General features: G+C 43.4%; 1 protein-coding gene across 1 annotated transcript; it reads left to right on the top strand.

Moving 5' to 3' along the window:
* Positions 1 to 5,652: 5,652 nt before the first annotated feature.
* LOC134622888 (uncharacterized) lies at positions 5,653 to 12,782 on the top strand. The gene is made up of 6 exons (XM_063468195.2): positions 5,653 to 5,845; positions 6,706 to 7,038; positions 7,124 to 7,225; positions 8,781 to 9,002; positions 9,467 to 9,637; positions 12,415 to 12,782. The coding sequence occupies exons 1-6, from the start codon at positions 5,698 to 5,700 to the stop codon at positions 12,780 to 12,782; spliced, it is 1,344 nt and encodes a 447-aa protein (XP_063324265.2). The 5' UTR covers positions 5,653 to 5,697.
* The last annotated feature ends 1,618 nt before the right edge of the window (positions 12,783 to 14,400 follow it).

Below are 14,400 nucleotides of genomic sequence, written 5' to 3'. Positions count from 1 at the left end.
TGCAGAATCAGAAAACTTTCACGGTTCTGGGTCAGTTTGATAAAGTATTTTGAGTTGTTATGTTTTGGTGTGTTTTTGCATTATGGATTGTTTTCTTATTCTCTTGTAGTGCTTGTGCTGCTGCTGCTGATGATGATTAGAGTTCCATGTTTCTGTTTATTTATTGAAGCGAGATCGATCAACTGCAGACCAGACAACAAACGACGGAGGCTTCCAGAAAAGTGCAATCAAACGATGAGTTTATTAGCAGCGGAGAAGACATATCAGGATATGTCTTCTCCCCAGGATACCCCAGGATATGGGGTATCCGCCCCCCCATGGCGTCAACACAAGTCAAGAGTTCATCACGTACAGTCTATGATATATCTTGTACATCTTTAATAGTTATAAACAGACATGGACCAGACATATAACTTCCCCTTTCTGCAACACCTTCCATGCACAATCATAGTCCTAAGCCTTCAGAGCGCCTGAAGGCTGGCTATCGCCTCCAGTTGTCTGTTACCAAGTAGCTAAAAAGGCAGCCGGTTACCGAAGGGTCAGTAACACTCGCCTTTTAAGGTAACAAACTTCAAGCTGCAGGGTCTCTAAAAGCTAATAATGGACCCTTGTCATCAATCACTAAGCAAACGTAACTGCAGCCAGTCCCAAGAAGGAGCAGAAGACACTTGGGCCTTCGCTCAGGCCTGCTACTAGATTAATATGTGTAATGTAAGCCTGCATGCAATTAACCTGCTATGTTCACATCCTCCCTCAACATGTATCACCTGGACACTCACCAGTGAAGCTTAAAACCCTCTTGGATGTAACATCAACTCTAAACAAGCACAGTTATGCATTGTGTATAGAATGATCATAAGTCAACCTGTGAATAGAAAGGTTAATGTGATGACAAACATATTCAATGCAATAAGAACCCTGTAAACAATATTACTGTTAAAATAATACTGTCGAACGTCTTATTAATGCAGTCATCATAAGGCAGATTACATGATAAAAATAAAAGAATCTCTGAATCCCAACATACCCTCTTTTGACATTCCAACCAGGAATGTCACCACACTTCGTGTTGTATCACTCCCTGTCCCACTCTACGGGTTCTAAGCTGGTAGATGCCCTCAACCCAGCCAGGGTTCGCAACCCTAGCCATAACTTTTACCAACACTCCTCTGACACAAGGAATGATACCACAACCAGCGATGACCAACATTCCCAGAAATACAGCCAATGAGCATATCACTGACATAGCCACACCTTTCCATTGTCCAAACACAGATGTCATCCAGGACGCCAGCGGATTTTCGATACCTGAGTGCTCATGCATTGTTTTAGACAAAATTTTCAGACCCTCCAGAGCTCAGGTTACTGAGCCATCTGGGTCAGTATTATTAGGGATAAAAGTGCAGCACATGTCTCTGAAAATGGCGCACACGCCTCCCTTCTCATGTCAAGGGCCATTTGATTTTGCACTCCCATCGGCAAACTCGGACCCAATTGTTCTTCAAACCCCATCATGGCGTCCCTGGTGAGGTTAGAGAGTCTCAGCAGGTTGTAATGAACATAATTAATGCGATCAACATTTTTATTAGGCGTTACCCAAAGAAATATACTCTCAAATCCTGCATCTATCGGATTTACCAGCTTGTACTCGTCTGGAACTCTTCTAGGCACTCCTATGGAGTCTATCCAGGTCGGTGAGTTCAGGCGAGGATCATAAACATGTGTACCCTGGGTCCCTCTTTTGGCCAAAATCTGTCTCTTATGTCTGGCAGCTAAAGTTCGCGTGTTATGTTGTGGAATAGTCTTTACCTGGTTACCAATCAGTATGAGTGGAGCTCCCGGTCACTCTGTAGACAAACGTGGCCTGGCTGAAGCACAGGCAACATTGTCAGATACATGTTGTTCTCTAGCCTTTTGAGCCACCCAATCAAGCCAGAGGTTACTGTCCTTGAAACCAGTGGCACACTCGATTAAATCCTTAAGCTTCAGTCTAGAGTAATCTGTGATCAGAAGTACTCTCCCTTTCGGCTCCTGTTCCTTTTGATCTACTGTTCCTGGAGTCACCGTCTGATCGGTCAGAATGGTGATAGAACTTTCTGCGAGCGGCTTAGACTTTGGGTCAACTAAATTTACCTAAGCATATCATGGGGTGATTGCAGACCTGTACATCATACGCTCTCCAACTACTATTAGCTCCTGTACACTTAATGACGTCCCACAAATCAAACGTGAATGAGCTGGTAGACCCTTTAACATAATTCAACTCTATGCCATTATTGCTGCTGAGACACTCATCACCTTTACCTGACACCTCGCGCTTTTGTCTTTTTACCGATCCTATTTTAGCAACTACAGTCTCAGGAAGCGCTGGGCTGGACTGGCCTCCGTGTTCAGACAAGGGGTCTGGAGTACCCTGCAAAATATAAACAATAAACAACACAGCCATGGTTAATATCACTGCATATGTGACCAAGTGGTCGGCGGGGTTATAAAAGAAATAATAAAATGACAACGCCACCTAGGGGAATTTCACCCCCAGGAAATATGCTTAAGAAAGATAGATAAAAAAACAGGAATAAAAGGAGGCCGCACAGATTCAAGGATGCACACTGAGGCAGGTTAGCTCCAATATTACTCACTCCAATATATAACGAGTGAGTCCCCGCGTCCTCAAGACCTGTGCCCCCCAGCTGTGTGGAGTCTTTCATAAACTGTTTATGCTGAGTCTGAGTCTGCAGAGGGTACCAGTGTTGTGGAAGACATCATGCCTCGTCCCTGTACCAAAGACGGCACTGACCTCCCACATCATGAAGACCCTGGAAAGGCTCGTCCTGAACCAGCTGCGACACATTGTCAGACCACATCTGGATCCCCTTCAATTTGCCTATCAGCCTCGTCTCGGAACAGAGGACGCCATCATCTACCTGCTTGATCGTGTCTACACCCACCTGGACCAGCCAGCGAGCACTGTGAGGGTCATGTTTTTTGACTTTTCCAGTGCTTTCAACACCATCAGGCTGACCCTCCTGGGTGATAAGTTAGCAGCAATGCAGGTGGATGCCTCTCTGGTGTCCTGGATTGTTGATTACCTGACAGGAAGACCACAATATGTACGTCTCCCACAGTGTTTGTCTGACAAGGTAATCAGTAACACAGGGGCACCACAGGGGACTGTCCTCTCCCCCTTCCTCTTCACCCTCTACACCACGGACTTCAGCCACTGCACAGAGACCTGCCATCTTCAGAAGTTTTCTGATGACTCTGCGGTGGTTGGATGCATCAGCAGGGATGATGAGACAGAGTACCGGGCTGTGGTCAACTCCTTTGTCACGTGGTGTGAGCAGAATCATCTGCAACTCAACGTGGCAAAGACCAAAGAACTGATCGCGGAAGACAAGGAAACACTTGACCCCTGTTTCAATCCAGGGGGTCAGTGTTGACATTGTGGAGGATTATAAATACCTTGGAGTCCACATTGACAATAAACTGGACTGGGCTAAAAACACCAAAGCACTCTACAGGAAGGGCCAGAGTCGTCTCTATTTTTTGAGGTGACTGAGGTCCTTCAACATCTGCCACAAAATGCTCAGGATTTTCTACGAGTCTGTTGTGGCCAGTGCGATCCTCTATGCTGTTGCATGCTGGGGGAGCAGGCTGAGGGTCGCAGATGCCACAACAGACTCGATAAACTGATCCGTAAGGCCAGTAATGTTGTTGGGGTGGAGCTGGACTCCCTCAAGGTGGTGTCGGAGAGGCGGATGCTGTCCAAAATAAAGACAATGTTGGATAACACCTCCCACCCACTCCATGACATGCTGGTCAGTCACAGGAGCACGTTCAGTGAGAGACTGAGATTATCGAAAAGCACCACTGAACGACACAGGAAATCATTCCTGCCTTGTGGACATCTCCCTGTATAATGCATCTGTTTAACATACTGGTTACTGCCACAACTACATGGTTCTTTTCCAGCTATTCATTATTGTGTGACTTATGTTTCTTTCCCGCTATTTATTATTGTGTGACTTATGTTTCTTTCCTGCTATTTATTATTGTGTGACTTATGTATATATACGTATATATAGATATATATATATATATTGTACTATTCTTAGTTAGCATGTTGTCTGTTTTGTTAATGTTGGTGTATAATTGAGCACTGTAACAAAGAAATAATTTCCCCCAGGGATCAATAAAGTATTCTGATTCTGATTCTGAAGAATACCTCACCTTTGCCCTAGAGGTCTTTGCTTTTGTGAGGACCCAAAGAACTGAACTGATGGGAGATGCACAAGGAAAGGGGTTCAGGTCCACTGTTGTCAGCAGTGAGGTAGCCTCACTCTGACAGCTGAACCTCAAATCACTGTCTCTGTTCTCAGCTGATCAAGTTCTTTCCCGATTCTCTTCTGTGATTGGCTGAGCTTCAGGCCTTCTCTCAGTGCATGTTTCAGTGTCAGGACTGAAGGTGGAGCTTTGTGTGTGTCAGGCTGGGGCCGCAGCAGCCGCCTCCAACCGGAGCGCTCAGGTGTGAAACTATGAGGAAACTGAACGTCTTCCTCTTTCCTCAGAAGTGATCCGTGCGCGTCTGGACTTGTTCCCACTGATCTGGTTTAACAAGGTGTGAAGCTGAACTCTGTGACAGTGTGAGAGTGTCAGGAGATGATCAGCAGAGGAAAGTGAGAGCTGCTGTGAGCTGATGTCCTGAAGGGCTTTTAAAGAGTCTCTGAGTTTGACAGGAACATGAAGATGTTTGTGGTGTTTGTGATCCTCCTGCACGGTAAGTACACCTTCCTCTCTCTGCTCTCATCATCAGCTTTTCTTTCATCTCTCTCTCTCTTTAATGTGTTGAAGTGCAGCAGGAGGAGATTTCCATCAAACACTGGATTCTGATTCAGATCAAACTAACAATCCAAAAGCAGCAACTTTCAAATCACTGGATTCTTCTTGGTGGCTTTCAGATGAGCTCATGTTACAATCAGCTGCTGTGTGTGTGTTGTTGTGTAGCTCTGTGCCTCCCATCGTCTATGGACATTTAAATTCTCATCAGTGGATCAGGAAGTCCAGTAAACTGTGATTATTTTTTTTTTACAATAGTTTGAATACAATTACAGTATCAGGTGTTTATTTTGTGTAGGTTTGTACTTGTACTGCAATGTTACAACAGTGTATTTCAAGCATTTGTAAACAACTTAACGTGTTCATCAGTTTAGCATTTCCAGCTGTTTAATCTTAGATATGTAGTTATAATAATATCTCTTAGTTTGATGTTATATGAGTCTTAAAGTACTGCACAGATGTGTGATGAGGTCACACTTTAAGAGTTTGTTTCATAATTTTTTGACCACCAGTGACTCTGATTGAATCTGTTTGTTCATGGAGAGACTAACTGTAAAAGTTGTCTCTTTCATGCCTGCAGATAAATGTCAGTACTGTGTTAAACTGAAGGCAAGCAGTTAATTTGTTGTTTCTGTTTGTGTGTTCATCTCAGTTTCCCAGCATGCCCTGGCTCTGGTGGTGGAGGTGAATGAGGGGGAAGAATATGTCCTGCTGCCCTGTCAGTACTCCAGTATCATACCTGAGACAAATCCCACTGTGACATGGACTCGCCACGATCTTGATCTGAAATCTGTTCACCTACGACGAGAAGGAGGAGATGATCTGACAGGACAAAACCAGCGTTACAGCAGACGCACATCAATGAGGTCTGACGCTCTGGACACTGGAGACTTCAGCCTCACTCTGAGAAAACCAGAAGTGTATGACAGCGGCAACTACACCTGCACCCTCAGTTATGGAAACCATGGGGTAGAACGTAGACTGACAGACATAGAGCTGGAGGTCAAAGGTCAGCAACTAACCCTGATTGATTAGTTTAAAAAAAAATTGCCTACTCACATTAACATTCCAGTTATTGTTCTGTATCTGTAACTCTGGGCCCATTGAGGCCCAATAAAAATGCAATAAAGGTTTTACCAGTGTTCTGGGAATCCATCCTACCTGACAAACCATCCTACCCGTTGTTTCTACGTATGCACACAACACGAAATTAAAGGGCGAACCGTCCTACCTTTATGAATGTGACCTATAAACATACTTTAACAGATAAAATTCAGTGGCAAATCATCATGATGGGCAAAGTTAAGTGGCAAACCGTCATACCTACTTACATTTGTGCTAGAATTACTCTGTGACATCAGGATGTGCATAAACTGCTTACGGTTGGACGTTTTGTCAAAGTAGAATGTCAGAACACCGGCATTAACAAAACATTCATTCTCCTATACTGGCACCTTGTCTGAGACAATAATCATAGTATAAGTTAGCCGCATGTTGCTGGCTCTTTAGCACAGTTTGAAAACCCTGATAAGTTTTTCTCACCCGTTAGTTCATTAGGAGGGTGCAAGGTTTGTTTCATCTGAGTGCTCGATTTAGCATGCAAAAAAAATTAAAAATTTCAAATGAGTGATTTTGTATTATTTTTTGCAGTGAATGAACATGTAAAAGTATCTGTGCACCACTCCACGAGGCTCAGCACACTATCAACTTATAATGGCCACACAAAGGATATTTATATACTTTATTAACACTACTGGAAGGATAGAGTCAGAGGAGAGGAATGTAAATACTAGGATAACAGTGTAGTTCACTGTTGTGATAATGGCTGTTGCTTCAATATGTGATCATTTTTGTTCCTTGTCCTCTCAGACCAGCAGGTGATTGTGAAGGTGGTAGAAGGGTCGGAGTCTGCCATCTTGCCCTGCAAAACGACAGCTGACCTCTCACAGGATGCCACGGTTGAGTGGACTCGCTCTGATGTAGACTTCATGTTGGTCCACGTGTACTCAAAGACACGTAACACCATCAGGGAACAGGATGGCTTTTACAGAGTCCGAACGATGATGAATGAAGACCCGCTGAGAACTGGAGACCTCAGTCTGACCCTGAAATACCCCACAGATGGAGACAGTGGAGGATATGTTTGCACCATCTACAGGGACAAAGACATCCTGAGACAGAAAGTAGTGCTGCAGGTCAAAGGTCAGTGTAGTAAATGCAGGTCAGAGGTAGCTGCTTCAAGTAAGAGCGTAAGAGTTCATTTTCTTATTTTATTGTTTCTTCTTAGAACGATCTTGGGCTAAAGTTCTAGTGGCTCTCCTGGTTCTCCTGGTTCTTGTTGTGGTTTCTGGAGGTCTTTTATATAATTTCCGGCAGTATTTCATGCCAGGTGAGTGTCTCTTACTACACTACCCATAATGCTGATGGTTAGCAGGTGTCCTCTGGTGGCTTCTTGACTGTGGCTCACACAAACTTGTTCCAGAAGCTGAAAGAGTTGAGATTTACAAACAGCTGATACAGAGGCTGTATTCCAATTCAGGGTCTGCAGCCTTAAAGTACGCAGCCTCAACGGTCCTCAAGGCCGGAAGTGCGAGGCTTGTAAGCTTGTGAAATGGGATGGTCTAGCCTCCATCGCGCTGCCCAGGTTGCCTAGCAACTAGGGCTGGGCAATATGGCCTAAAATCCATATCGCGGTATAATTCGAAGCACGTGCAGTAACAATATATATCGCGATATATTCTTTTCTTCTGTATAACGTATTTTCCACACTATAAGGCACACTTAAAATCCTTTAATTTTCTCAAAAGTCGAGAGTGTGCCTTATGTATGAATTCTGGTTGTGCTTACTGAACTCAAACCGATTTTACCGTGCAGAAATCTGTTAAAAAATGTTTTAGTACAACTTTGGTAAGCCGCACTGCCTGATGGTTTGTCAGAGCATTACGGCTGCCGTAGTGACGAGCTTCACGGAGTAATCTGGGTCCAAAACTCCGTCCACTTCAGGTCCCAAAGTCAAACGAACACTGAGAGTTAAAAACGGTTTAAGTTCTTTAATCTTTAATAAAATCCTCAGTGTTGCTGCTTTACCAGGTGTAACAATTAAGTTTAACATCCAGGCATCTATGAAAACAGAATGTATTAAATTTAACGGAGTTAGAAGTTAGCAGGAAGTTAGCTCGCTAGTTTCCAGTTAAACATGACATACCATGTTCTGACTGAGAGATTTTTTTAACTAATTCAAACGTACAGCTCTGCTATCACTTCCAACATAAATGAAGACAGAAAACTAAACCGCAGTGACATTTGCAGGGTTACTGAAGTTGGACTACCTGGTATAAGGCTTTGGAGTTGACGTCACGCCGCAGTGCATTGTGGGATTGTGGCGCTATGTCAGCAGGCAACAAATCAAAACAAACACACATTACTGCCGACATGTGGCCAACAGTAACGTTTTAATTTTCTTCATTATTCAAGATTTGCACATAAGTAAGTGACATCATATTCAGTACTTAATTTTAACAGTTCACTCTTCCGCCGTTTTTTTCGGCAAAATTATCCACACCCACCGCCGCGCTATGAAGTCTGGGATATGTTGGGCCATGAAGGCTACACTGACCCATCTTTAAAATTCAGTGAAATGAAGGACGCATTTGAGGCTGCATTTCGAGCAGCCTTTGAATTGGAACAGCCTTCCTCGCGTGACGTAATCAGCCTTAAAATGCGGCCTTTAAGGCTGCAGACCCTGAATTGGGATACAGCCACAGAGAGCTGAAGAGAAACTCATGTGACCATCACAGCTGCTGGTGATGTCATCATTTTGTGCTTTGTTGTCCTCTCAGTTTACGAGGTGAAGGTGGATTCAGGTGTGAAATCTGTCCAGCTTCCCTGCAAAGCCATAGTTCACATACCTAAAGATGCTAAAGTGGAGTGGAAAGATATGAAAGACCGACTGGTCCACGTTTATGAGAACAGCTCTGACCAGCCTGAAAAACAGCACCAGTTTTACAAAGGACGAACAGAGATGAAGAGAAAACTGTTGAAATTTGGAGACCTCAGTCTCACCCTGAAAGACCCCAAAGGCAGAGGCACAAAGACCTACACCTGCACCGTCTACAGCAAGGAGGGAAACATCCTGATAGAAAAAAAAGTACTGCTTCAGGTCAAAGGTTAGTACACTTTCAATAATGACTATGCCAGAACTCAGCTTGTGAACATATGTAACACATTTGTTTTTTCTTAAATGTTAAAATTTTATGGATCATTTCAGTTAAATTAAAACTGTTTCCTTCTGAGAAGCTACAGTTTGAGTTGCCTCGTACACTTCTCAGCCAAAAACTAAACAACGTTCTGCAACTTTATTGGCCGACCTACAAAGAGCAACACTGACACTGTGTTTCTGTCCATCATCAAGCCACATTTATTCACACTGTCAACTGTCTAATTAAGCTAATCACATGTTTAGACCAATTAGTGATTCTGAGGTGCCTGTAGATGTATTATTATGTATTATAATTATTACTATTAATGTATATTAATGTATAAAATTGTCAGCAGATTTTCAAGATTTGTCTTTTTTCAAAGTATAATTTGGAAAGATAGAATTAACACCACCCAACCCCCACCCACCCAGACTCACACAGCGATGAGATAGATTCACCGGGGGCAATGGGGAACAACCACCCTGAAGACCTCAGTCTGACGCTGGAACACCCCACAGATGGAGACAACTCCACCTACACCTGCACCGTCTGCAGCAGGGAGGGAAACATCCTCAAGAAACAAGTGGAGCTGAAATTCAGAGGTCAGTGCTGCAGACCTCTGTCTTTGTTTTCTGTTTCCAGGCAGCTAATGACAAGCTGATTGAAGGTAAAAGTGGCTTCCAGTTCAAAAGTGCCTCTTTGAGTTTGGAGTCAGAGTGAATCTTATGGAGTCAGTGCAGCATTTCTTTGCTGAACATAACAACACATTAGAACACAGGACAACACGGACAGCAGTAGCTCAAAGCTTTGAGGACACACAGAAATACTGTTAGGATGCCTGGGTCGACCCAGAGGTTTTGAGTTTGTTATCATTTCTAGTCTCTGGTTTCTTAAGTTCTGTCTTATGGTTTATGTCTATGTTCTCTAGTTGCTCTGTCTCCCCTGTCAGCTGTATCCCCTTGTCAAGTTCGCGTCTCTGTGTTATGTTTCCTGTTTTACTTTGGAGGTGCGTGTCTTATGTTAATGTGTCTGGCTTTGCTTCCTTGTCTCGTTAGTTCTGATTTCTCCCAGCTGTGCCCTCCTTCTGTGTCTCATTCCCCTCATTACTTCCCAGTGTACTTAAACCCTGTGTTTCTTTGAGTCAGTGTCGCGTCGTCCCCCATGCTGTGTGGATCTCCCTGTGTTTCCCCTGAGTTTATGTTGTTTCCCAGTTTAGTTTAGTTTGCTTTGCTTTGTACGCTTGTTTCCCTGTGCCAGCAAATAAAGCTTAGTATTTTTGAGTTCATCCCTTGAGTCTAAGTCTGCACTTTGGGTCCACCACTCCTGCTTGCCTGCCTTCCACACAGCCAACCTTAACAAATATGGTAATGAGTGGAAACACTGGTGGTTTTAAACAGCAGCTGGGAAATTACTTCTTCTGCAGAAACTAATTTGTGGGGAAGAAAGACCATGATTTAGGTCCTTGCAGTGTGAAACCAAACACGCTGTTTTCAGGTAGTTAATGTGGAGATCTTCTTATTAGACCCAAATCAGTGTGGAGTATTATAGAGGTAACAGGATTCCTTGTGCATACTTGTACACGAGTGTTCGCGTGCGAGTATACCCCCAACACTCCAGAGGATTGCCAAGATTTATACACCGGGGAAACCAAACAACCTCTGGCCAAGCAGATGGCACAACACAGAAGAGCTACCTCGTCAGGCCAGGACTCTGCAGTCTGTTCACACCTACAGGCCAGTGGACAGTATTTCAATGATGAGGATGTACACATCCATTGATCACTCATCAATGGTCTTAGATCAGTAGTTGCTGATCAATGGTCATACAGTGGCATATTAATGATCAAGGAACTGGCCTCGTAGTCCATTGTTCATTCAGTGGGCTGGTTTGAGTGTAGGTCTGTGTCAGTGTGCATGTGTATGTGTGTGTGTCCCTTGTTCAGCCGAGAGAAAGTGTCCCTTCACCCGGTTAAGCAAAAATCAACAATCTTTGATCCACGCTGGTGGCCTTGAATGAGGGGAGAGAGAGTCACAATGAACAGTCTTTTTATCTAAAGGAGAGTTTTGTCAGGGGGTGCAAGGGGGGGCGCATGAGATGAAGATGGTAGTTGTTTTGGTTAATGCGAACAAACTGCATCCAATTTTACAGTAGTCTATGTCCGTCACTGGTCACCAGGTCTCTCAATTCCCATTGTTCTTCTTCAAGATGTTATCCATATTGCAAAGCCATGAGCTTCTCCAAGATCCTATCCATATTGTGTTCAATAAACACAGTCTGAGTACTCACAGCCCTGCCCATCGTCTATCATGTCGGCCAGCCTTGTGTTATTTTGAACAGCTGTAGCCGCTTTTGTTCTTGGATAAGCCAGGTCCAAGCCAGCTCCAATCAGCCAGAACTCTGTTATCATGATTCCGAATTGGTAGATGTCGTTCAATGTCCTCCATCGAGAGTGTCGCCAGACAAACGACGCAACCGACCATCAAGTATCCGGCAGCAAACGTCTCTACAGGACAATCAGGCTCTCCCGAGCCCAGGAGGGTGTCAAGACCAGTTGATCAAATCCATAATTCTTCTTTATGTTTTTAGAGAACAAGTCTGTGAGACTCTCTTAGGGTTAGAGAATAAGCAAGACTATACAAGACCTGAGAAGCCAAGCAGGAAAGATAAGGAAGAGGGAGAAAGTGCGACTGCCTCCGTCAAGAGCCAAGAGAGAATGGATGAGTGATGAAACGTTTCTCCCACTGAAAATGCTACGTCCAGATGAACAGAATCAGCCTTAAGGGCACATTTTTGGAAGTTTACGTATATCTGACCATTTTTTACAAATAAGAGCTGCTTCATCCAAAGTGGGATGGATGCCGTCTCTCCTAACAGATTTAATCCTGAAAGTTTCTCAATTATCTAGAAAGCCCACATTGTTTTTTGACACCACTCAGACAGCCAGCAAGCTACACATATCAACCCTTGTCTTGCTGGGGAGGGGACCAGATAAAACCACAGTTTTTTGAATGTGGACTAGCAGTTTAGCTGCTGGTGCAATGTTTAGGAATCAGCTTAATAAGACCAGGGGAAGAGATTGGAAACACTGGAAATGGTGGACTGGAGCCGTCCTCTGAATTACTTAATTTTATTCATTCTAGAAACTACTCTGCAGGAGGATTAGAGTAAATCATTTTCATGCTCTATGCAGGCAATGCAGATGCACAGGGCCCTTTTAGCCTCCAGACAAAGTAACAAATCCTCTTCACAAATGTTGCTTTAACTTTCTGTCCTGTTACCTTCTGCTCTGATCTGCTTCTGTCCCTCATCTTTCTCTACAACTCTGAAAACTTGCTGCTGCTGTCTGTACAGCTCATCTTTTTTTTTGTTGTCCTCTCAGTCTGTCAGGTGGAGGTGGTTGAGGGGGTGGAGTCTTTGGAGCTGCCCTTCAAAACGACAGGAAACCTGCCTGAAGATGCTGTAGTGGTGTGGAGGGACAGTGAAGACAGGAAGGTCTATGTATATGAGAACGGCTCTGGCCAGCCTGAAGAACAGCACCACGATTACAAGGACCGAACAAAGATGGATGAAGACCTGCTGGGAACTGGAGACCTCAGTCTGACCCTGAAACAGCCCACAGAGAGAGACGGTGGAGTGTATAAGTGTATGGTCAACAGCAGCAGTATCATCCAATACAAAATAATCCCTCTGAAAGTCAAAGGTATCCGTCTGTCTCTGTCTTCATGTTCATATTTCAAGATTGTTTAGTTGTCATGTGCATAGTTATACAAGTACAACACAGTGAAATGTGTCCTGAGAAGCTGCTCAACTGTGCAACAAAACAAGAAAGAGAACATTATATACAGTGAGTGAATTATATATATTATATAAATAAAATAAAACAATCTGTAAATTTACGTTTGAATCTCAGAATGTACATTGCATGAGTGTTAAAGCGTCTTGTGCCGTAGTGAAGCCAGAAGGATTGATTGTTAATTAGATTGTTAATTTATTTCAAACATGTAAACAATATACAGGTAGAAAGAAAAGAAAATAAGAGAGAAAGAAAAATACTAGATCAGACATGATATCAGAATGTGGTAACAATAAGTCCTGCGTCAGTCACGTATGGTGGGGGGGCATGTCCTGATTTACCACACAGATGGCCTCAGGATAGAAGCTGCTCTTGAGTTTCTCTGTTTTTGCGCACACGGTGCAGAACCTTCTGATGTGACAGGTCCTTCAATAGCTGGGCTGCTCTAGTCCAGCACCTACTGGGGTAGATGTCCTGTTGGGAGGGGAGAGCAGCCCTGCAGCAGCGTTCTGCTGTTCAGATCACTCTCTGAAGAGCTTGTTGGTCCTTAACATAGCTGTTCCCATACAAGGATGCGATGTTCTGTGTGAGGATGCTCTCCACAGCGCCTATATAGTAGAGGTGGGTTTTTATAATCGATTTATCGATTAAAATCGATTCATTAAAATCCTGAATTGATTTTTTAATATTAATTTATTTTGCCCGAAATGCCAGAATCTCTAGTGAAATCTCACAAAATTTCAACAACCACCAAACAGCTAAGACAGTAAATGAGAGCAGGAACACGGATTCTGCACAAAGACGTAAACGCACAGCGCGACCCGCGGATCAGAATCAGTGACATGTCGCCTTTTTCACAGTCGGGCTGAAAGCCGACAGCTCGCTGATTCTGATCTGTCGGCGGGTCTGCGCTTTGTGTTCACACCCTTTATGTGCTGATTCTAAAGCTGTTAGTTTGATCTCTCTCCAAACAATATTGACCGAACCAGCAGCAAAAGAAGATCCAAACTACACTTCACAAAAACAACAACAACTCTAACTTTTACTGTTTTGCTTCCACCACGACGCACAGCTCTCTCTCTCTCTCTCTCTCTGTACTCTACAACAGTTTCCCGTCTAAAAATCTGTTTTCTGCATTATCGCTTGCTTGTTACGCTCAAGTCTGCCGCTGTTTTTTTCCTTTTACATTCTTCCAAAAAGAAAACCTCATTTCTGCTGTTCAATACTGAACCAATTTAAACTTTTTAAAATTATGCAAAATGCTTAGCTGTGTCTCTAATAAAACCCCTGTAACTTCAGAGGTAATGTTCAGGGGTTGATTATTGGTTTTCTTTCGTTTTTCCTACTGCAGAATATTTTTATAAAATCCAGGCCAGGACAATCACCTTCATGTTTTTCTGTGTTTTATCTTCAGCTACTTTGACATAAAGGCATCTGCTGTGACGCTCACGCCTTGATAAAGTCTTGCGTGTGTCAACTTCCTTTTTATTGATACAAAAATATGTAAATGTACTGCTCTGAATTATAATATTTCTGACTGTCAAAATTTCCCAGATTCAAATCGAATTGATT

This window comes from Pelmatolapia mariae, unplaced genomic scaffold (assembly GCF_036321145.2).
Source record: "Pelmatolapia mariae isolate MD_Pm_ZW unplaced genomic scaffold, Pm_UMD_F_2 NODE_ptg000265l+_length_43995_cov_1, whole genome shotgun sequence".
In the NCBI taxonomy this organism is placed as follows: Eukaryota; Metazoa; Chordata; class Actinopteri; order Cichliformes; family Cichlidae; genus Pelmatolapia; species Pelmatolapia mariae.
The sequence above is the reverse complement of the archived record's forward strand: the minus strand, read 5'-3'. Positions and strand labels throughout refer to the sequence as shown.

Bases quoted from the DNA above. Each gene is read 5' to 3' on its own strand.
- LOC134622888 (XM_063468195.2), top strand. From the start codon at position 5,698: ATGAGGTCTGACGCTCTGGACACTGGAGACTTCAGCCTCACTCTGAGA. The intron at 7,039-7,123 runs GTCAGTGTAGTA...GTTTCTTCTTAG, and splicing joins AGTAGTGCTGCAGGTCAAAG to AACGATCTTGGGCTAAAGTT. The intron at 9,638-12,414 runs GTCAGTGCTGCA...TTGTCCTCTCAG, and splicing joins AGTGGAGCTGAAATTCAGAG to TCTGTCAGGTGGAGGTGGTT.